General features: G+C 41.2%; 1 protein-coding gene across 1 annotated transcript in view; it reads left to right on the plus strand.

Moving 5' to 3' along the window:
- Window positions 1-15113: 15113 nt before the first annotated feature.
- LOC140734303 (V-set and immunoglobulin domain-containing protein 1-like) overlaps window positions 15114-23409 on the plus strand; it is a 46858-nt gene continuing 38562 nt past the window's right edge. Inside the window, exon 1 of the mRNA XM_073058082.1 lies at window positions 15114-15252. Within this exon, the coding sequence (XP_072914183.1) occupies window positions 15204-15252 (49 nt within the window). The 5' untranslated portion in view covers window positions 15114-15203. The remainder of the gene's footprint in view (window positions 15253-23409) is intronic.

Raw genomic sequence — 23409 nt, forward strand, 5'->3', positions numbered from 1 at the left:
CTCAACATTACATCCTTGCTTTTATATTCTAGTCATTTAGGAAATCTGGAAACAAGGTATCTGGTAACCTCAACCAAATCATTGATTTGCTGTAGACTGTGAATAGACAGGGCTGAAGTGCTGATCCCTGTGGTACCCCACTAATATTTCATTCTGCTTTAGTGAATTAATTTGATAATAATTGAATTCTTCCATTATATATGATGTGCCCCTTCACACTGAGGCCCACATATTAGTTCTGTTTGAGTTCACTTGCAGGTTACAAACACAGAGAATGTTCACTTTGGCATCATCTTTGTATAAAACTTTCCTCACGGATAGAGATCCCTGAAAATTAGTTTTAATAATACATGTTTTTTGTTTCGTCAGTTATTGTATTGAAACAGCAACCGTAACAGAAGCAGTAAGAATATCCTAAATCTTTTCTTACACTTGCTTCCAGTCTACATACTATTCCTCACTAAACAATTAATGGTGTGACTGGAATGGGATATTAGCATGATGCTTTGCTTGATTTGAGCTTTTACTTCATTATTTCCAGCACTAATCTCAGACGGATTTTAATGGATGGTGGGCAAAGTAGTAAAAAGTCTTACAAAAAGAAGTTTGGGTTAACACGAGAGGGAAGCTGTTCAAACTAGCAGTTCATAGGTAACCAACAGCAAAATAATAAGCCTGACAGTAAAGGGAGGTTGAGAATTCAGTAGAGAGTCAAAATGATGAATGTAAGTATTGAGGATAACTGAAAAACTAAGGGAAGTAAAAAGATAACATTAGAACATACTAGAAAGTGATATATCAAGGAAACCAATAACTTTTCATAAATGCTGCTTTACTATTCAATAAAATCACGACTGAACCTAAGGTCCAAATTGCTATCCTTTCCTAAATCCCATAATTAGTTGCCTTTACCAATGAGAAGGTGCTTGGGAAGCTGAAAAGTCTGAAGGTAGATAAGTCACCTGGACCAGATGGACTACACCCCAGGGTTCTGAAAGAGGTAGGTGAAGAGATCGTGAAGGTATTAGTAATGACCTTTCAAGAATCACTAGATTCTGGAATGGTTCCAGAGGGCTGGGAAATTGCAAATGTCACTCCACTCTTTAAGAAGGGAGGAAGGCAAAAGACAGGAAATTATAGGCCAGTTATCCTGACTTCAGTAGTTGGGAAGATGTTGGAGTCCATTATTAAGGACGAGGTTTCTGGGTACTTGAAGGCACATGGTAAAATAGGTCAAGGTCAGCATGGTTTCCTTTTGGGGAAATCTTGCCTGACAAATGTGTTGGAATTTGAGGAAATAACCGGCAGGATAGACAAAGGAGAGTCAATAGCTGTTGTTTACAGAAGACCTTTGATGAGGTGCTACACATGAGGCTGCTTAACAAGGTAAAAGCTCAATGATATTACAAGAAAGGTAGTGGCATGGATAGAAGATTGGCTGACCTGTAAGTGGCAAAGAGTGTCAATAAATGGGGCCTTTTCTGGTTGTCTGCTGGTGACTAGAGTTCTGCAGGGGTTGGTGTTAGAACATAGAAATCTACAGCACGTTACAGGCCCTTTAGCCCACAATGTTGTGCCGACCATGTAACCTACTCTAGAAACTACCTAGAATTTCCCTAGCGCATAGCCCTCTATTTTTCTAAGCTCCATGTACCTGTCCAGGAGTCCCTTAAAAGACCCTATTGTTTCCGCCTCCACCATCACCACCGGCAACCCATTCCACACACTCACCACACTCTGCATAAAAAAACTTACCCCTGATAACTCTTCTGTACCTACTACCAAGCACCTTAAAACTATGCCCCCTCGTGCTAGCCATTTCAGCCCTGGGGAAAAGACTCTGATTATCCACACGATCAATGCCTCACATTATCTTGAACACCTCTATTAGGTCACCTCTCATCCTCCGTCACTCCAAGGAGAAAAGGCTGAGTTCGCTCAACCTTTTCTCATAAGGCATGCTCCCCAATCCAGGTAACATCCTTGTAAATCTCCTCTGCACCCTTTCTATGGTTTCCATGTCTTTCCTGTAGTGAGGCGACCAGTATTGAGCACAGTACTCCAAGTGGGGTCTGATCAGGCTCCTATATAGCTGCAACATTACCTCTCAGCTCTTAAACTCAATCCCACAATCGATGAAGTCCGATGCACCATATGCCTTCTTAACCACAGAGTCAGCTTGCGTAGCAGCTTTGAGCGTCCTATGGACTCAGTCCCCAAGATCCCTCTGATCCTCCACACTGCCAAGAGTCTTACCATTAATGCTATATTCTGCCATCATATTTGCCCTACCAAAATGAACCACTTCACACTTATCTGGGTTAAACTCCACCTGCCAATTCTCAGCCCAGTTTTGCATACTATCAATGTCCTGTTGTAACCTCTGACAGCCCTCCACACTATCCACAACACCTCCAACCTTTGTATCATCAGCAAATTTACTAACCCATCTCTCCACTTCCTCATCCAGGTCATTTATAAAAATCACAAAGAGTAGGGGTCCCAGAACAGATCCCTGAGGCACACCACTAGTCACCAGCCTCCATGCAGAATATGACCCGTCTACAACCACTCTTTGCCTTCTGTGGGCAAGCCAGTTCTGGATCCACAAAGCAATGTCCCCTTGGATCACATGCCTCCTTACTTTCTCAATAAGCCTTGCATGGGGTACCTTATCAAATGCCTTGCTGAAATCCATATACACTACATCTATGGCTCTACCTTCATCAGTGTGTTTAGTCACATCCTCAAAAAATTCAATCAGGCTCCTAAGGCACAACCTGCCCTTGACAAAGCCATGCTGACTATTCCTAATCATGTTATGCCTCTCCAAATGTTCATAAATCCTGCCTCTCAGGATCTTCATCAACTTACCAACCACTGAAGTAAGACTCACTGATCTATAATTTCCTGGGCTAACTCTACTCCCTTTCTTGAATAAGGGAACAACAACCGCAACCCTCCAATCCTCCGGAACCTCTCCTGTCCCCAAAGATCATTGCCAGAGGCTCAGCACTCTCCTCCCTCACTTCCCACAGTAGCCTGGGGTACATCCTGTCCGGTCCCAGTGACTTATCCAACTTGATACTTTCCAAAAGCTCCAGCATATCCTCTTCCTTAATATCTACATTCTCATGCTTTTCAGTCCACTGCAAGACATCCCTACAGTCGCCAAGATCCTTTCCCATAGTGAATACTGAAGTAAAGTATTCATTAAGTACCTCCTCTATTTCCTCTGGTTCCGTACACACTTTTCTGCTGTCACACTTGATTGGTCCTATTCGCTCACGTCTTATCCTCTTGCTTTTCACGTACTTGTAGAATGCCTTGGGGTTTTCCTTAATCCTGTCCGCCAAGGCCTTCTCATGGCCCCTTCTGGCTCTCCTAATTTCATTCTTAAGCTCCTTCCTGCTAGCCTTATAATCTTCTAGATTCCTATCATTACCTAGTTTTTTGAACCTTTCATAAGCTCTTCTTCTTGACTAGATTTATAACAGCCTTTGTACACCTCGGATCTTGTACCCTACCATCCTTTCCATGTCTCATTGGAACGTACCTACACAGAACCCCACACAAATATCCCCTGAACATTTGCCACATTTCTTCCGTATGTTTCCAGTTTATGCTCCCAAGTTTCTGCTTGATAGCCTCATATTTCCCCTTACTCCAATTGAATGTTTCCCTAACTTGTCTGTTCCTATCCCTTTCCAAAGTCTAGGATCAGAGGGAGCACCCCCAGACAGATGGACATCCATTTAGAACACAGAGGGGAGGAATTTCTTTAGCTGGGGGTAGTAAATTTGTGAAATCCTTCTACAAACGGCTCTAAAGGCCAAGACATTGGGTATATTTAAAGCAGAACTCGAAAGGTTCTTGATTAGTAGGTGTGTCAAAGGTTATGGGGAGAAGGCAGGAGAATGGGATAATAAGAGAGATATTAAATCAGCCACGACTCAATGGCTAAATAGCCTAATTCTGCTTATACGTCTAATGGCTTTCTAAGTGTTCAAAAATCTGTTTGCCTCAGCCTTGAATTTTGTGAATGACTGACATCTATAACCTTCTGTGACAGGCAGTCACCAAGATTTACAACCCTGAGTAGAGGAATTTCTCCTTATATTGATTCTAATCTCATTCTGAGGCCTCGTCTCTTTGTTCCAATGTGGTGGTCAAAGGAAGGGTGATGATGTTAAATGAGGGCTAATGGAGACTGAGCATATAGCAGAACAATTAAATGAGTAATTTCCAATGTCACGATAAAGGGTGAGGTATAGAGATACTACTTGCTGGTTGGTAATTTTGGAAGTTGACACTTTATCTTGTTTGGATACCCTGGCTATTTGAATGTAGCTGTTGGATGCTCAAGGTGTAATTTTCTCAGCATCTTCAGATAAAATAAGGAAAGCAGGTGGAAATCTGGTAGGAATGTTCAAGTTAATGATGACTTAGACCTGTAACATCTTTACAGAAGTATCATTAATCAGGGGATGGAAATTTGTTATTGGCAAAAGGATTCAAATGAGATGAGGAGAATTTTTTTTCATCATAAGATTTGATCTGGTCCAGTGACGTCATCATTGAGAATGGCAGCTTAAGTCACTAGCTCCTCCGGAAATACGCGTATTAAGCCCCGTTAACCCATCAAATATAATATTTTTCAAAAAAAATTTTAACTGAAAAGAGGGACAAGAATGGGGAGAAGAAATGGGAGTAAAAAAAGCGACACTGCAGAGCCTGTGTCCGAGAGGAGTGCAGCGAGTGGCTCTCCGACCCGACCGCGTGCTAGCGAGGCGGCCGTCGGGCTTCGTTCAGATGAAGTGGCGAATATCTTCAAAATCCTGAAAGAAATAATGGAGGTCCAGAAAGATATAAAGCAGCAGCTCCGTGATATTAAGGCAGAGCTCACCAGCGTTAATCAAAAAGTAGCGGTGGCAGAAACTCAAATTGAGAAGGTGGAAGATCGCGTTCAAAATATGGAACGGATACTGAACAAGACAATAAAAATAATACATCACCAAGAAAGTAAACTGCTTGACCTGGAGGGAAGATCATGGCAGAAAAATATCAGAATCTACAACGTTCCCGAAGGAGCGGAGGGCCCGTCTATGATGGAGTTTGTCAGAAAGTTACTGCGGGACGTGCTGGATCTTCCTCCGGCTATGAAGCTGGAAGTCGAAAAAGCCCGCTGCGCGTTAGTCCCAAAACCTACCCAGGATAGAAAGCTACGCTCAATAATAATAAAATTCCTTCGGTACAGCACCAAGGCGGAGATTCTACGAAGGGCCTGGGGTAAGAAGAGAGTGTTTTTAGAGGATAAATGAGTATATTTCGACCAAGATTACCCCCCCCCCGCGGTCCTCCAGAAATGCAAAGAATACTCCGAAGTAAAGCGAGTACTAAAGCAAAATAAGATTAGATTTCAAACTCCGTACCCTGCTAAACTTCGAGTGTTTTATGACAATGGGACGCGGTTATACCAGACTGTGGAAGAGGCGACTACAGACATGTGTTACGTATTCAGGCAACAGTAAATATATATGAGTTAGGCAAGGGTTTTTATAACAAATAACACGTTTATTAAACACTGAAAACAAACCCCCCAAAAGTAAACAAACACTAGCGTAACCGGAAATCAGCTGCTGTGTGGCAGATTCACAGTTCTTAATAGCGTTGCAGTTCAAACAGTTCTTAAAGCGGTATTGAAAAAAAACAGTTCTTTAAAGCGGTATGCCGAAAGTTCAAAAGCTCACAGTCCATTTAAAAGGAGAGACTTTTTAAGGTGATTTAAATTCTCTTCCACGTCGTTGTCCTTCGATCCCCGGCGTCGAACTCTTCCCACGTCGAATTTTTATGAAACGTAATGGTTTAATGGCACTAACCTCTTCTTCCACACTCTCTCAAATCCTTTCTGGTCAAACCCAGGGATTAACAGCAAGAATAGTCAACGGAATCCTTCCGAATGAGGATCAAATAAGGTCGAAACCCATCCACCGTCGAAAATCGATTCTCCTCAATCTTTAACTTCCGAACTCCGATATTCACTCTCCACTAGCAGTATTGTAAGAAACTGCTGGCAATGACCTTTTAAACTTTAGGCATTATATAAAACTTCATTTTTCAACTAAACTGCGTCATCACATTAAATCACGCAGTGACATGAAGTCAGCTTGGCAAACCCAGCCACGAACTGCCCCACCCCACAGGGTGGGTCTTCCTTTTATAACCTGTAAAAAAAAAACCTGTCACATGACCTCTACTGGCGGGAAAATGACGTCACTCCCCCATCACAAGACCATTACCTCAAGTCCAGTATAGCTTCAACCCCAGTCACGTGACAAGGGTACGTAACACATGAAGGCCAGAGGGTTGCCCGTCAGCATGACCAAACCGAGGGAAAGCCTGACTGAAGAATTATTCTGCTCCGCTTGGGAAATAATGTGAGAATCGAGAAGGCAGGAGACGGGAGGAGGCCGAGAGAAACATATCAGGACGAGACCGGGAGTTTCCCAAAGACAGTCCTTACCCCCTTCAGAAGAGCCATAAGGGAGGTTTCACTGAGTTTGACCGAACGCTCAGGTGAGCTTGCATGTTGCCCACTTTGCGTTTGGAATTACTTTGATGGAACTGCGAAAGATCGACATCGACTTCTATACTCCTGATTGTGGAGCTGCCTCCCAGGAGATGGGGCACCCTTAAAATCCAGAATAAAGGGTGGAGATGGTGCCAGTGAACAACGCTACCTCAGGTGACATCTTCCAGGTGGTCCACAAAACTGTTCCTTTCATTTATTTTTTCATCTTCTTTTGGTTCTACAACTGTTGGTGCCTGTGATCTACAGTTTGGTGATATGTTTTCACGCCGATTGAGCAACCTGGTACTTTGCTGTCTCTGAGGAGGTTCCAGGAGGCAAGCAGCCACAAGGCCAAGGAGTTTAGAGACGGAACGCAAGCCAGTGTTCAACTCCGGCCCTCGCTGATCAGAGCTTCCAGGGAGATTAAAACATCAAAGTGAATGTTCAGTGCCGTCTACCAGCCTCTCGCTCACTGCTGCAGGAGGAAGGTGTCTGCGTGTCACCGTCTCTCTCTCGCTCACTGATCCCAAGGGAAGGTCCCTGCGTTCGAATTGTCTCTCTCCCTCGACACTGTCGGAGGATGGTGCCAAAGTTCTGGGTCTGCAGTTTGTGGATTGGACTGTAGTTCAATTGGACTCTTTTGATTTTGCATTTTGTATTCAGTGTTTTTCCACGTTGTTTCTTTTTTTTGTAATGAAATTTTTATTGTTATTTCTTGTTATTTTACAAAGCAGCACAGCATATCATAGAGCAGATACAGGACAGCATATTTATACAGCCATCCCATGACAGGAAAACATATAAAACTAAGAAACAGAAAAAAACTTCTAATTCAAGTTTAAATTAACATACAACCAAAGTTGATCCCATTCGTCTTGCACTTTTCCCTCACTGTTAATTCTTCCCAACATGTGTTCATATGATGAAATCTTAACCATTTCCTCAGTCCATTCCCTCACAGTCGGACATCTGGGTTTTTTCCAGTTTTGCAATATAATTCTTGCAGCTGTGATGAGACCCACCTTTAAAATAATAAATTTGACATTGTTTACATTAGGTATCATTGTCCTGTCACCCAGGAGACAAAGCCATGGGCACAAGGGCAGTGTAGGACCTGACCAATTCCCCAACAAATCAAGAACTTCACACCAAAATGGACGAACCATGGAACACTCCCAAATCATGTGAAAATATGTGCCCACCTCATTTTTACATTTCCAGCATAAATGATTATCAACAATCCCCATTTTGTAGAGTCTAGTCGATGTCCAATAATATCTGTGTACCATCTTATACTGAATAAATTTACCTCTCGCTTCCCTAATATGTCTACCCACATTTGATAAAATATTTGACCACTCATTATCTTCAATATCACTTCCAAGATCCTTCTGCCATGCTGCTTTGAGAGTGTTACACGGTTCACCCACAGAGTGCTTGAACATTTTATAAAACACTGATGCTTTATGAACTTCCTGTGGTAATGTAAAGTATTCAGTTAAAGGGTTACTTTGTTGGTGTTTGTGCGATTTTTTTTTTTGCTCATGGGGGTTTGATGTTTTTCTTTGAATGGGTTCCATGGTTTTCTTTGTTTCATGGCTGTCTGTGGGGAAGACGAATCTTAGGGCTGTAATCTCAATGTCAGCCAGAACAAGGAGCTGATTGTTGACTTCAGGAGGAGGAAACCAGAGGTCCATGAGCTAGTCTTCATCAGAAGTGAAGAGAGTCAGCAACTTTAACTTCCTCAGTGTTACCATTTCAGAGGACCTGTCCTGGGTCCAGCATGTAACTGCACTTAGGTTTCAAAGGTACGTTTAATGTCAGAGAAATGTATACAATGTACATCCTGAAATGCTTTTTCTTCACAACCATCCATGAGAACAGAGGAGTGCCCCAAAGAATGAATGACAGATAAATGTTAGAACCCAACCCCCCCACAGCTCCCATCCCTCCCGCGCATAAGCAGCAGCAAGCAAATATCTCCCTCCCCCACCAGCAAAAAAAAGCATCGGCACCCACAACCGAGCACTCAATTATGCAGCAAAGACACAGACTGGCAGTACCCCAAAGATTACTCGTTCACCCGGTATTCAACATACCACAGGCTGTCTCTCTCCCTTACAAGGGAGAAAGAGGTGCCTCCATTTCACAGTGACAGGGGAGACATACCAAATAACTCACTGGTTTATGATGTTAAAAGTCCAATGCGTCGCTTTTTCCGAGCTCTGTGCCCAAAGATCTCCGGTCTCTGGACACACAGACTTAATAACACAACTCTGTTTCCTTAGGAGTTTGGGAAGATTTGGCATGACCTCAACAAACTTCTATATATGTGTGACAGAGAGTAAATTGGCTGGCTGCTTCATGGCCTGGTATGAAAACACCAATGCCCTTGCTATGGCCTAGACCATCACAGGTAAAGCCCTCCCACCTATCGAGCACCTCTACACAAAGTGTTATCAAGGGAAGGCAGCATCCCTCATCAGGGATCCCCACCACCCAGGTCATGCTCTCTTCTCATTGCTGCCTTTAGGAAGAAGGTACAGGAGCCTCAAGACTCACAGCACCAGGTTCAGAAAGTTATTACCCTCAACCATCAGGCTCTTGAACCAGTGGGGATAACTTCACTCAACTTCCCTTTCTCCATCATTGAACTGTTCCCACAACCCATGAACTCATTTTCAAGGACTCTTCATCTGATGTTCTCGATATTTATTGCTTATTTATTTATTATTATTTCTTCCTTTTTGTATTTGTAGTTTGTTTTCTTTTGCACACTGGTTCAACGCCTAAGTTGATGCGGTCTTTCATCAATTCTGTTATCATTATTATTCCATTATAACACAAGAAAATGAATCTCAGGGTTGCATATGGGGACATATATGTTCTTCAATAAAATTTACTTTGAACTTCCCTAAAAAAAAGATATGATCTGAATCGCATCCCCTGAAGATCCAGAAGAAGATGGTGCCCGTCAACACCATGACCAAGGGCAGCATCCTCCAGACAATTCAATGAAGTACTTCATTCACATCTTCTTCACCCTTCAAGCGTGGCTCTGCTACTGTTGGAACCTGTGATCTACATATGGTGGTGTGTTTTTGGGCCAATTGTGTGACTTGGTGCTTTGCTGTCCGAGGCTTTTCCATGAGTCTTTGAGTGAAGTGTGTGACCTGGAAACTGGACGCAACCCAACGATTGACTCTGATCATGCTGATTAAAGTACAGAGGAAGACTGAAATCATTAAGGTGAGTGCGAAAGGCGAGCAGGTGTTTAGCGTTGTCTCTGAGCCTCTCGCTCGCTGCTCCCGAAGGAAGCTGTTTGCATCTGATGGTCTCTTCCTTTCGCTTGTTGCTCCCATAGGAAGGCTCCTGCATTCGAATGGTCTCTCTCTTTGATGCTGCAGGAGGATTGGTGCCGGGGTTCTGGGTCTTGGGCAAGGTTTAATTGATATAGTTTGTGGATTTGACTCTGCAGTTCACGTTATGATGTGTTTCTGGTTTCTGGTCGCTCCATCCATTTTTTGTTGCTATTTTGGGCGATTTTGAGTGGGGCATCCTGCAGATAATGAACACAGAGCTGAACTGAATATGTCTGGACTCTTTTGATTTTGTGTTTTATATTCTGTGTTTCTTGCTCGTTATTTTTCCCTCTTTCTTTTTCCCCTTTGTGCGATTTTTTTTTCTCCACATGGGGATAGGGTTGAATGTTTTGTTTTGAATGGGTTCCATCATTTTCTTAGTTTCATGGCTGTTTGTGGGGATGACAAATCTCAGGGTTGTAAACTGTATGCATTCTTTGATAATAAAAGTACTTTGAATCTTTGAAGATGTGGTTGAAACAGACTCAATATTAGCTCTTTATTCAGAATTGAATAAATGCTTGAAGGGGAAAAATATTGAAAGAGGAAGGGGGTTGTTGGTCTAAATGTCTGGCCCAAATGATTAATGGTCAAATGATTGCGGTTACATTCTCGGATACTTTGCATGCACGGCCATTGTTTGAGTTTTAAGAAGCATATCATTGTCCTTGAAGTCTGACCATTGCATTAAACATTAAAATACATAAGCAGAATGAATCATGGTGTTTATCATTAAAAGTTCCCCACCCTGATTTCCTTGGCGACTGTTTGTGGGCTATATACTCATCTAACTGTAGACTATACCTATATTTGATGAAAGTGTGTAAGAGGGAGTGGTGCTGGTTTAATTCCATTCATTTGGACTGACTCATGTTGGTTTACCCGATCAAAATGGTTCTAAGTACTGCCCGCTGCAGTTTCATATAAACCTGAGGCAGGCACCTTATGTAAAATTCAAGGTCTGAGTCACTTGGTGCACCTGTAAAACTTATTTCTCTAGAAAATACACAGTTTGTAAGAAAATTTTTTCTTCTAAGAAATACAGTTAGATGAATAGGTGCATGGTGGTGGTGAAGCTTTGCATGTCTGATATTCATTTTGTTCCCCTTTCTTCCTGATACTCCCAGAACATCCCAAATTCCCTTCTCCCACAAATCCTCATTGCCTTCTAGAGTTGTTCAGTCACAGGATCATGCATCATAGAATCAGGCCTTTGGCTTAGTGGCCGTGTGAACTGTACTGCAGTTATCAATAAATCACCTTTTCCACCACTTGCCCTTCTCCCTTTCAAATGTGTGTTTTAAGTGCTCATCTGAATACCTACATACTGTGAGAATACCTCCCTTTACCACTCCCTCAGGCAGTGAGTTCCAGACTTCCTCAACCCCCCTCTGGATCTCCTATCACTTACCCTGAACACATGCCCTCTGATTATACACGCATCTTTTAAAGGGGAAAATTCACATACTACCCTATCTGTGCCCCATCTAATTTTGTGTAATTTGGTCTGCTTATGTCTTTGTCTCCTCTGCTCCAAGAAAAACAAATCCAGGCTATACAGTAAATAAGTATGACAAAAATATGCAGATGCTGGAAATCTCACGTATATCCACAGAATACCAGAAAGAGCCAGCAGGTCGGGCAGCTTCTGTGGAGAAAGAAATAGTTAAATGTTTTGCATCCAGAATCCTTCCTCAAACTAAGAAAAAGGTGAAATGAGTTACTTCTCAGTAGCATAGATGAGAAATGGAAGGATAAAGTGAAGGAAATATCTCTGATACAGTGTGGCCAAATGATCTAACATTGCAGTCAATCAGTACCTAAGATCAAATTTGTCTGCGTAATATGTTGCTAAATAGCAATGTTCTGGTAGGTGCTCAGCAGGCCAGACTATACAAATCTAAAAGAGTACAAGAAGTGAAAAAAATGAGCCAGGAAAATGATAGGAGGAAAAGGTCAATCTGACAGAAACAGAAAGAAAGAATTAATTGGTTGAAATATTCAGTAGTAACTCCTAATGGCTGTAGTGTGCCCAGACAGAAGATGTGGCAGTCTGCCTTGTAGATTCAGTACGGAGGCCCCAGACAGAAAAGTTAGTGTGGGAAGAGGGAGGATGAAGAACAGTGGCAGGCAACCTCAGGGTCCTCTCTTGCAGACCAACCAGGCTGTACAGTATCTCCTCACAGCTGAGAAGCTCCGTTCTAGGCATCATCCTGGTGAATCTCCTCTGCACACTCACTAGAATAATAGCTTCCTCCCCATAGATTGGTAGCCAGAACTGCACATAGTACTCCAGCTTTGGCTTTATATAGTTCTTTCATAACTTCCTCTTGTATTGTACATCTCCTCTAATGGGGTCAAATATCCTGTTTGCCTTTTTAACCACTTTGAATACCTGTGCCACTGCCTTTCAGAGATTTTTGAATGCAGACATCAAGGTCACTCTGTTCTTCATATCACAATTGATCTGGTCTCATTAGGTGTCCAAGAATGCATCACCTCACAGTTCTCAGAGTTAAGCTCCATTTGTTATTTTCCTGCGTGTTGTTAACAATTCATCTATATCATTCTGTAGCTGAAGGCCAGCCTCTTAACAATCAATGACACCAGTCTTCAGCTGTCTCCAGGCTCACTAATTATATTGCCTACATTCACATCCAGATCATTAATGAATACGCTATATCAAACAAGGATCGATCCCAGTAGTACACTGAGGCATCGAATTGATAAAAATACTCTTGGCTATCACCACTCTAATTTCAGGCACATTTTGCCTAATTGCCCTGGCTTCTTGCATTTTGGACCATTGTCTCATATCAGACCTGGTCAAAAACCTTACTGAAGTTCACATAGATTACATCAACCACACTAGCTTCATCAACACACTTCGTCACTACATTTAAAGTTAGTCCGAGAGCACCTCCCCTTAACTAAACTATGCTAATTTTGAAAGATTCAAAGTGCATTTATTATCAAAGTATGTATGCAGGATACAACCCTGAGATTTATCTTCCCACAGACAGCCACGGGACAAAGAAAACCATGGAACCCATTCAAAGAAAAACATTGCACCCCACCCCTTGGTGGGAAAAAATGTGCGAACAGCAAAAAAAAATACAAGCGAGAATCACAGAATATAAAACATCAACCCACAAAGTTGTATAAAGAGTCCAGATATATTCAGTTTGGCTCAGTTCAGTTCAATTGAGTGCTGTCATTCATTATCTAAAAACTGCCCTGTTCAAAATCGACTAAAATAGCAACAAAAAAGGAGTGACCAGAAACCAGAAACACATTAAAGTGTGAACTACAGAGTCAAGTTCACAAACCACGTTGATTAAACCCTGGCCAATACCCAGGTGTCCGGCACCCTCCTCCGACAGCATCAAGGGAAGGAGAGACCCTTCAAATGCAGGGACCTTCCTCCAGAAGCAGTGAGCAAGGGGAGGGGGTGGGGAGGGAGAGAGCGAGCAAGAGGTTGAGAGATTGAGAGATTTGAAAGTTTCTGTCAGAGCACTAGAAATCTCCTCCCTTACCTTCTATAGCCATCTGGAATACATTTAATCAGCCCAGGCGAAGCCAGATCAGTGTAGTAGTCACTATTTACTGATGTATGTGGTTCTGTGAACATGTGCTTCTCCTGAAATTCATTGATAACTTTCTGCACAAGACTAGGGCATTGGGGGGTTGCATTGGATGGCATTAGTAAACAGGCACTTTGAAGCTTGATTGACTCTGGAGTTCTGGAGACCCTTGGCCAATGATGTGGAGTGTTCTCCTCCAACAGAGGAATCTTCTGAGACAAGTAATCAATTGGCTGATGAGGAGGCAGCATTATAACTGAATTTAGGGAGTCAAACCCCAAGGTCACAGATGCAGTGACATAAAATGTTTAAGTGAGCTCACTCATGTGGCTGAAGCCAATGAAGATGTCAACAATTCCTGTCTACTGGTCACAGCCCATCTAGCCTCACACATCTCAGTGTTTAGTGCACATCCATCATGCATCAGACTTACACACTTTGGGCTTCTGCATAAAATCCACTACATGCACTCACATGCCAACCACCACTTCTGATGGGCGATTCGCCTGGCTAAAGTGGGAGGGGACGTGTGGCATGTCCCATGCTGGCCATTATGGGTATAGTCACCAAAGACCATGACCAGAGCAGTACAGAGACTATTGAAGTTGCTCCAAAGCTCTCACCTAGTCCCCTTCATACCCTCTTTACTCTTCATTTCACCATCTGTCCTAACAGCAGATGCCTAACTATGCACCTCTTGTTCCTTCTACTTCACCCTTATGTGCTTCTCAGTAAGAACTAAGAGCTTCAACTTGACCAGTAGGAACAAGGCAGAGACATTGAGGCTAATGGACTATTCAATGTAAAGATCTAATCCTCATTCTTTACCAAATGAGGATTTATGGTTTAAATTGATCAGTAGTTTTCTTGTAATTGAGTCTCATTGCTATTAAAATATCTCAACATTTGCCCTGTCACTTTCCCTTAGATTCTCTTATACTTTTGGATAGGGCTGCTCCTCATTCGTCTATTCTTGCAGAAAATAGGCCCAAATTATTTGGGCAACATGCACAAGCTGGAAGAACTCAATATGTCAGACAGCATTTATGGAGAACAACAATCAATCAATGATTCAGGCCAAGACCCTTCATCAGAACTCTTCTCCATAGATGCTCTCTGACTTGGTGAGTTTCTCCAGCATTTGTGCATGTTGCTCAAGATTTCCAGCATCTGCAGAACCTCTTGTGTTCCAGGTTATTTGGGCTCTTTTGGTAGGACAACCCTTTCATCCAAGAAGTTATTCTGGTGAGTGTATTGCATCCAAAGTTACATCTATTTTAGGTAAGGAAACCAAAGCTCAATGCTGAATTTTGGGTGAGACCTCAACAACATCCTATAAAATTGTAATAAAGCCTCTCTATTTTTAAACTCCATCCCTTTGATATACCAAGAGTTTTCTTTGGTAGTTCTGCAAATTTTAACATTAATGAAAGTAAATAAAGTTGGAAAAGGAATAAGAGTTTCACTGAAACTAAGACTCAAAGATGCATGCGAGTCTATAGTTTAGAGTAGGTGGGAAAATTACATCCACACCCCGGAAACAAAAACGAATGTTTGTCATGGAGATTAAGGAATGATAAATGACTGGACCAGCCTTTCTAACACAGACGTCCGCTGTATGGATTGAGAATTCAAGCAACCGAAGACGCTCAGATCCACGTATTTCATGGTTCCAATTCACGCAAGATGAATTCACTTGGACTGCAGTTATTAGTAACTTTAATCGCATTTTCAGGTAGGTATTGTAAATTGGTTTATTTCTAATTTTGACGTGGCTTCTGGGGGGGATGAAATCTGAGCAGCCGCATTCTGTAAAGTTGGTTACTTTTCTCATGTGGAACTAAACTTATTTTTGGTTGTGAGATTCTCAACCTGGTAATGCCACTTGCCTCAATGAGTGCAAAGTCAGATCTCTCTATTCAGCTGTATGCTCTGATCCTGCATGACTTACTTTGTAAAACAACTTGTAAAAATAAATAATTTAACTGAGAATCTAAAATTAAAACATCAGAAATGGCAAATATCTGCTATTTGTTATTTCAAGCTATCTTATTATTAGTGCAGTGTATCTAATTTCTCTTCTTAATTTTTATATTACTGTAGTCTTGTGCACAAAGACTAAAAGAGAACATAACAGTTCACATTAACAGGAAGGAGCTTGGTTCTACTTTTTGTGAATATGGTCTATTTGTTTTTCTCAACATTGACCAAGATGTTCTCTCACTACATCTGAAATACCCTTAGTACAATTCTGGTGTTCAGGTTAAAATTCTGGAGTTTTCTGACTGTGATCTGTCCTTTGAATCAATGTTGAACGTAAAGCAAAAACAACTGATATGTGCACTGAATACTGATGAAAATTTGCTAAGGGTTTCATTCAGCTCGTACTAATGTTCTCCACTATTAGCCTCCCCTTAAGAATTTCCAAGAAAAAGAAGAAAATTATCAGGTAGGAAACTGATGCTAAGAGTAGAATTGGCCAAAAAAAAAACAAATTCCAGGAATTTATTTGAGTGGAAGGTTGTTTTATTTAAGTAACTTCGTTTTCAGGATATGTTTATCAATGGCACGGCTCACATTTGACGCCTATCCCTACTTGCCCTTGTGAAACTGATAAGGAGCCTTGTGAACATTTGCAGTTTGTGTAATAAAGTATTTCTAGTATTTACATCCAGTGACAAGGAGGTGCTAGCAATAGATTTCCAAGGCTGAGTATGTAATTAATTGAAATGGTATTTTTAGGTGGTTCCCACGCTTGCTGGTATTGCGTCTCTAGGTCACAGAATTACCAGCAATGTGACTCGTATGGATTTGATGAGAAATTATCTCCAACTTTTAAATTTGTCTCTTTTACTGTTGATTCAAAAATGGTTAATATATAATCTATAATTTAACTACTTACTGAACATTGACAAAACTAATTTTCCAAAGAAAGCAAAGACTATCAAAAACTGTAAGCAATGTTATCTTACACTCCATTTTAGATTTAGTTTCTTTCCTTTGATCTCGCGGGAGGGTATGAACAAATTTGCTTTGTGTGTAGGACTGCATTAACACTGCTCAAAGCCACCTCTAGCCCAGATCAAGGGTCAGAACATCATACTCTTTTATTCTTTTGTGTGCCATTGCAGTGCCATGGAGTTACTGAGTCAGACTCCAGGGTCTCTATCTGGTCAAACAGAGCTAACTGCAATGTAGGGCAATTGCAGGAGGCGTTGATTTATGCAGACATTTTATATTATCTTCATGTTATAGAGAAGGGACAGTGGAGTAATAACTGTGGGAGGGAAAAAACAGTCATCAGTTTTTTTTCATCGTGAGTTAGCTTGTTTTTAATTGGTGTTTTAATATCTTAAATATATTGAGAGATTGAAATGAAAGACCAAAGCCCAACACAGTGGTGAAAACAAGGCAAAATGACTTGCACTTTGATAAGTTTTAATCCGTTTCAATTTATTTACCAAGATGTTGGTGTCACTACTAATGTCAGCATTATTCCTCTTTGGTAATTGTGCTGAGAAGGTGGTACTGAGTCATCTTTTCAAACTCCCAGAATGTTAATAATGTAGTTAATAAACAGTTTATTAATGTAGTTAATAATGTATTGCTTGTCATGTAGTTCCAAAGTTGTGACATAGAGATTATAGAGCAAGACTATTATTTCCAAGGCAGAATAGCGTGTGACTTGGAAGGGTATTTGCTTGTAATTGTGTTCCTTTGTATCAGATGCCCTTGCATTTCCAGTTGTTTCACGTCATGAGTTTGAGAATGTTTTGAAGAAAATTAGATAAGTTGCTGCAACATCTTATAGAAGGTACACAGCAGTCGTACTGTGCTGGTGATGTAAAGAACTATTTTTTAAGTTGTAGAATTGAATGGTTTTGTACATGTGACCTGCCCTGTAGGTGGTGGAACTGGTTTGGGGTGAGTCAGACGTGATTCATTTACCCCGGAATACCAAAGCTTTGAGCTGTTGTATTTGGGTAGTTGGTCCAGTCAAGTTTCTAGTCAGTGTTAAGCATGTAGAGGCAGAGCTAGATGATTCACCCCTTGCTCCTGCGTCAACGTTCAATAAGATCATGGCTAATCTTTCACTTAGCATCAGCTTTCTGTACAAACTGCAAATCCCTTTATTCCCCAGGAGATTGTAGTGAGATATTGAGCAATGGCGCAGAGGAAGTGCTTAAATTCTCTTCTATTGGAGGTGGCCATGTCCTGGCATGTGTGTGACCTGGAAGTTACTAACCACTTACTTGATCATTGTGTGACCTTCTTAACACAATGCAAGTTATTGTAAGGTGGATGAAAATGGTTGGTCTTGGGAACTGTAAGGAAGTCTTGCAGGACAGTCTAGGAACCCAGATGATGTCAATCCCTCAGGAGCCAGATTCAACCTCTTCCTTTCTAGGAGTGTTTGAAACCAGTGGGAATTACCCATCTTCTCCCCCATTTCCCAATCCATTCTGTTCCAAGACCATAATTAGGTCTGGAACCCAGTGGTCTCAGCAGAAACCAAACCGAGCACTATAAAGTTGAATATTGATGAGTTACTGAAACTTAATTGATCTGTCCACATCGATTTGCTGATGACTAAGTATAGCTTGATTGGCTATTAATTTGCTAGTTTAGCTCTGAGGTCCCTTGTAGCTGGGTGATTAGGCAATTTTTTCATGTTGTCAGATTGTGGCTAATAGTGGGCACCTTGGCCAAAGGCATAACTAGTTCTTGTTGTGTTCAGTACTACAAGAGTTCTTTGATTTTTACTCATTCATTTCTTGCTATCCTTTGGAGAAAGCTGACTGTCAGAAGAATTGTTTCAATGAATGAGAGAGCCTAAGAAAGAGCCGAAAATGGATTGTGCACTAATATGGCAGGGTCTGACCCAACCCTTTCTCTCACAGTTGCTGTTAGACCCAGTGACTTTATCCAACAGTTTGTTTGTTGGTTCATACATTTAGAACATAGTTGCAAATGTCTTCGTCTTCCCTTTACACTCATGTGTCCTTTGGCAATGCTGTTGAGGTTGGGAGTGGTCATGGATTTGGCTGATTATGGTTTTGATGTATCCGGTGAACAGCGTAGCATCGGTGATCCATTCTGCCTTGTTTAAACTACTCATTATTAACTTTAATCGCAATTTTGACAGATTCAGTGCTAAAAGTCAGCATCATTGCTATGGGTCAGGAATAGAATCTTAGATCAAACTGTTTAAGGATATTCAAGTTCAAGTTTATTGTTATTCAACCGTACACATGTATACCACCAAATGAAACAACATTTCTCAAGATGCACAACACAGTAGATATTACTCATACACAACACATGAAGTAATATTACCACAAAGAAATCAGCAAATAATAAATATATTCCATGAGATTGCCATTTAGCATAAGGTGTATTTATGACATAAATTTAAAAAGTAACCTGTATAACACCACTGGCACTTCTTAAATGATAAGACCTGGCTGGTGGCAGGGATTTCATTAGTCTTATGGGCTGAGGGAAGAAACTGTTTCCCATCCTAGCAGTCCTTGTCCTAATCCTATGCTACCTCCTGCCTAATGGTAGGGGCTCAAAGAGATTGTGAGTCAGATGGGAGGGATCATTGACAATGCTATTTTTTCCCAAGGGGCATTGATGAACTAGATTGTAATAATCCAATAATTACATGGTCTTCATTACTAATACTTTATTTTCCATTCCAGTATATTTAACTGAATGTTACTATGTTAGAATTTGAAATTGTCTCTGAGTCAGACGTCCGGGCTCTTAATTAGCAGTTATGCAATACTTGTTGCTTAATCGCTGCATTGCTGCAAAGACTGAAGGTCACAGGAATGACAAATGAGGTGTTAGGACTTTCAGGTTGGGCAGAAGTGCAAACACTATTGGATCGGTCTGGATTTATAATGGGCATTCAATCTGACCCTCTGTGAACTTGAGGGTTCCACCCAAGTGATGTCACGATTCTGCTCTTCAGGGTAAAAACAGTAAGAAGTGTAAAAGATTGCAATGTGAGCCACCTTCAACATAGTGATGGGCAACAGATGGAATTTCAAGCCTAAGGCATATAGAATATTTTTGCACCCAATTATCTCTAAAAATCTGAATATCTTGTAAATTGAGATGTTAAAATTGAAACTTTTGGTAGCCAAAAGAACAAGGATGGATTACTGCACACAGAACATTAACAAGTATTTGTTCAACAATGGAACTGGTGCAGAACTTTTGAACATCTAGCAAATTGTTTCACTTGATGGATTTTGTTGTCTCAGTTGATACAATGGTGTTCATATTTTCATACAAAAGATCTCCATTAATTTTTCTGGGTTCTTAAAGGGATGAACATGTGCTTCTCCTGAAATTCATTGATAACTTTCTGCACAAGACTAGGGCATTGGGGGGTTGCATTGGATGGCATTAGTAAACAGGCTTCATACCTCACAATTGTACGGAATATAATCCATGCTACTCATTCATGGTGATTAAATTATGGCAATATTGTGTTTTTATGACATTATATTTATTGAGTTGTGGTATTGGGGTTAACTCTGAATTGTTTAATTATGTCAGCTTTCTTGTAGAAATTGCAGATTGGTAGGTTTGATCATTATTCTGTTCTGAGGTCCACCAGCACTTGTGCAGCCAGACTAATTTTATTTTACAACTGGGCTGCTGGCAAGGCAGACTGTGTTCATGTTGTTTGAAGGTACTTTCATTGATTCCAATCATCTCTGATTCTATTTGAAAGTAGTTGAAACAAAACTAAATCACAAATAATTTATGTAATTAAAGATATGCACTGAAAAAATAAATATTAATACCTACTTTTTAAGTGAAGCTTAGTGTTGTGATTCGGGTGAAGAGAATCGCACCGGGATTTTTAGCTGTGGCTGGCACGAGGCTGAGGGGGCAGATTTGCTGCTACACTTGTGGAATATCCTGAATTCAGCAGGGACTCCAGGGGCAGAGTGAGAGGCCTGATGCACGCCTGACCTCCAGCATATTCCTGATGCAGAGGACAGGCACAGAAGTCCAGCATTCTCTGCAGCAACCTAGGTGTTTTCTGCAAGCCAGCAGGCTAGCTATCATCTTGTTTTGAACTATTATTTGTTTGCTGCAGTGGATTCAGGGGAAGATCGGGGTTTGTAAAACAGTTGTGGTTTGTTTGCCTGAATTTATGTTAAGGTGGATTATTGTCATCTGTAACCAGGGGAGCTCCTGTATGTGGACAGAGAGCAAAGATGGTGGGATAAAGGGACCAGATTTATCTGTTTAAGTAAATCTGTTTATCTGTTTAAGCCTGACATCTGTTTAAGTAATCATATTAAATCCAGAAAACGCTAACTGGGAGGACCAGGTCTCCACTATGTCATGTGGAAAGATTGTGGCAATCTGAAGTAAAAAGCTTGAAATAACAGATCTTGGTATTGCTGAAAATTCATGTGATGGGAATGGTGTGTCTGAAATAGTATAATGAGAAAAAGCAGGACAAAAATATGACAAGTCTGGTGCAGTGAACTACTTCAAAAAGTTGATAGGATGTGTGCAGATGAATAAAATATTAAATACCATGGACCTCAGAGAATGTGGGCTGAGTTCTGAACTTGTTTGTACTCAGAGAGATCTGAATGAATTTAATAATTACAAGAACTATGATTCTAGGTCAGTAGCATTTACCCGGTAATTATCAAGATGTCACTGTTCCTTATGTGCAATCTACAAGGACATTATACATTGCTGCATTTTTCGGGGGTGGGGGTGGGGAATGTTACTGCAAAGTGCAGTCACACAAGATAAAAATAGAACATGCTAGAAATGAGAGGAGAGGGGAGGGAAGCAGAGTAGTGTTTCAGATAGACAACCTTTCACTGTTTGAAGGTCTAAAACCTGGAACTGCCCAGTCTGCACTCTGAGAGTACTTTCAGCAGGTAATGTCAATGCCAATCACTCATCAACTTCTCAAGTACAGTTCGGGGTGGGCGACAAATCCTGGCAATGCTAGTAAAGCTCACATTCTGAAAGTGAATAAATAATTAATAATGGGGCTCCCAGGTAGCATAGCCAATAATGGGGACCCTGTTACAACTCAGCGTGTCAGAATTTGGAGTTCAGCGTTCAGTTCTGGTGTCCTCTGTGAGAAACTTTCTATGTTCTTCCTGTGTGTGCGTGGGTTTCCTCCGGGTGCTCTGGTGTCCTCCCACAGTCCAAAGACGTACCGGTTAGTAGAGTGGTTGGTCATTGTGAATTGTCCTGTGATTAGGCTAGGGTTAGAATTGGTGGGTTGCTAAAATCAGTGGGCATGGTTCAGTGGAATGGAAGGGCCTATTCGTGCTCTCTCTCTAAATAACTAAATTAAATTAATAGCTGGGAGATACTGTCCTAAACACTGTAGCATAACATTTAGAAGGTCAAGTGTGGAGATCATTGTACCCCATCATTTTACCACTTAACTTTGAAAACAAAGACTTTCTTGACCTTTCTAGCCTTATTGCCATCCTGTACCACAGCCCTTATACATTCAGTGAGAATGTTTGATATGTAATATCCATGAAGTTAGCTTCTCTAAGGTTAATTTCAGGAAAAGGGAACGGAGACTGAAAGTGCTGGGTCTCTGTCTCTATTGTCTGGGAACGATCTGGGGATGAGATAACGGGTTGGGAATGTAATGCAAGTGGGATGGTGGGGAGGGGGAACATTGTGATTCTCTGCCTTGGGTCACAGTTTTCTGGAGCTCCATGTTGTCAGACTGACAGATTACTGGGGTTTGGCAATGACACTGTAAGGGAGCAGCTGGAGGAGTGCGTGGGTCTGGTGACCAGGCACAGATGAGAAACTCCTTGCCAAATACATGAACAAAAAAACAGATGGCGTGGAATGAATGTTACTAGTTATTCCATGGGCTGACCATTTCACAAGATATTGTCAGCCTGTAGAAGGTCTATTAAATCCCAGCAGCACTAGCTGCCAAGCTTTCTGGCAATTTGTGAGCTTGGGGGACGGGGGCAAGCAGAAGTGACTTTCTTTTTCAATGTGACTTCTCCATATTTGATCCCTCCAAACTTTTGGGGGGGGGGTTGGGGGATGGGTTTGAGAGTGAAAATTCAATCCATTTGATTTGTGGTTACTGATGGCAGTCTCAAATTCAAACTTCTTTTCAGGTGAAACTTTACTGAGGACTAACTTCTAGTTTGATATCTGGAGCTGCGGTTCATACTTGTGTTAATGACACTAATCTAAGAGCAAACAATCCATTTTATGTGATTGTACCCACCCATTCCAGGGATAAATGGAGTACTTTGCTGGTTAACCTTCAATTTTTCCAGGATTAAGGTTAAAAAATGGGATCCTTTCTTAAGAATTCCCAACCTCCTCTTCTGAATTGTACAAGTCAAACATAGAATGATTGGCTGTTGAAGTAAGACAAATCAGTTTTTCCATTTGATTTCAGTTTTATATATGAAAAATGTAAATGAAAAAGGTTCTGTTACGTCAGATTGGAAAAATTCAGAACTTAGAAATTCTGTTGCACAGTGTGGAATGTTATACTGTATATTTATGTTTTCTGTGGTGGATTTGAGCTGGTCCTATTTTCCATCTAGCTAAGTTCTTCATCTTCCCAGCCATGAATCTTGTCCTCATTTTAGATTGGCATTCCACTTGAATTGATATTCAACGCAGGATGCTGGTCAGTGCTTTAATCTCCGTCATCTCTGCGTAAACGCTGAAGTCTCCACAGTTTTCATTGTATGGCAATGGTACACTTGCGGTCATTGCAATTTACTTTCAATCTGCAGAGGACAGTTTTGCAAAAGGCTAGAATTCCCACTCGTTAAGTTTGAGACCTTCACACAGTCCTTAGTCCTTCAGACAGTACGTCACTAATCACCAT

The sequence above is a fragment of the Hemitrygon akajei genome, chromosome 10 (genome assembly GCF_048418815.1).
Source record: "Hemitrygon akajei chromosome 10, sHemAka1.3, whole genome shotgun sequence".
NCBI lineage: Eukaryota > Metazoa > Chordata > Chondrichthyes > Myliobatiformes > Dasyatidae > Hemitrygon > Hemitrygon akajei.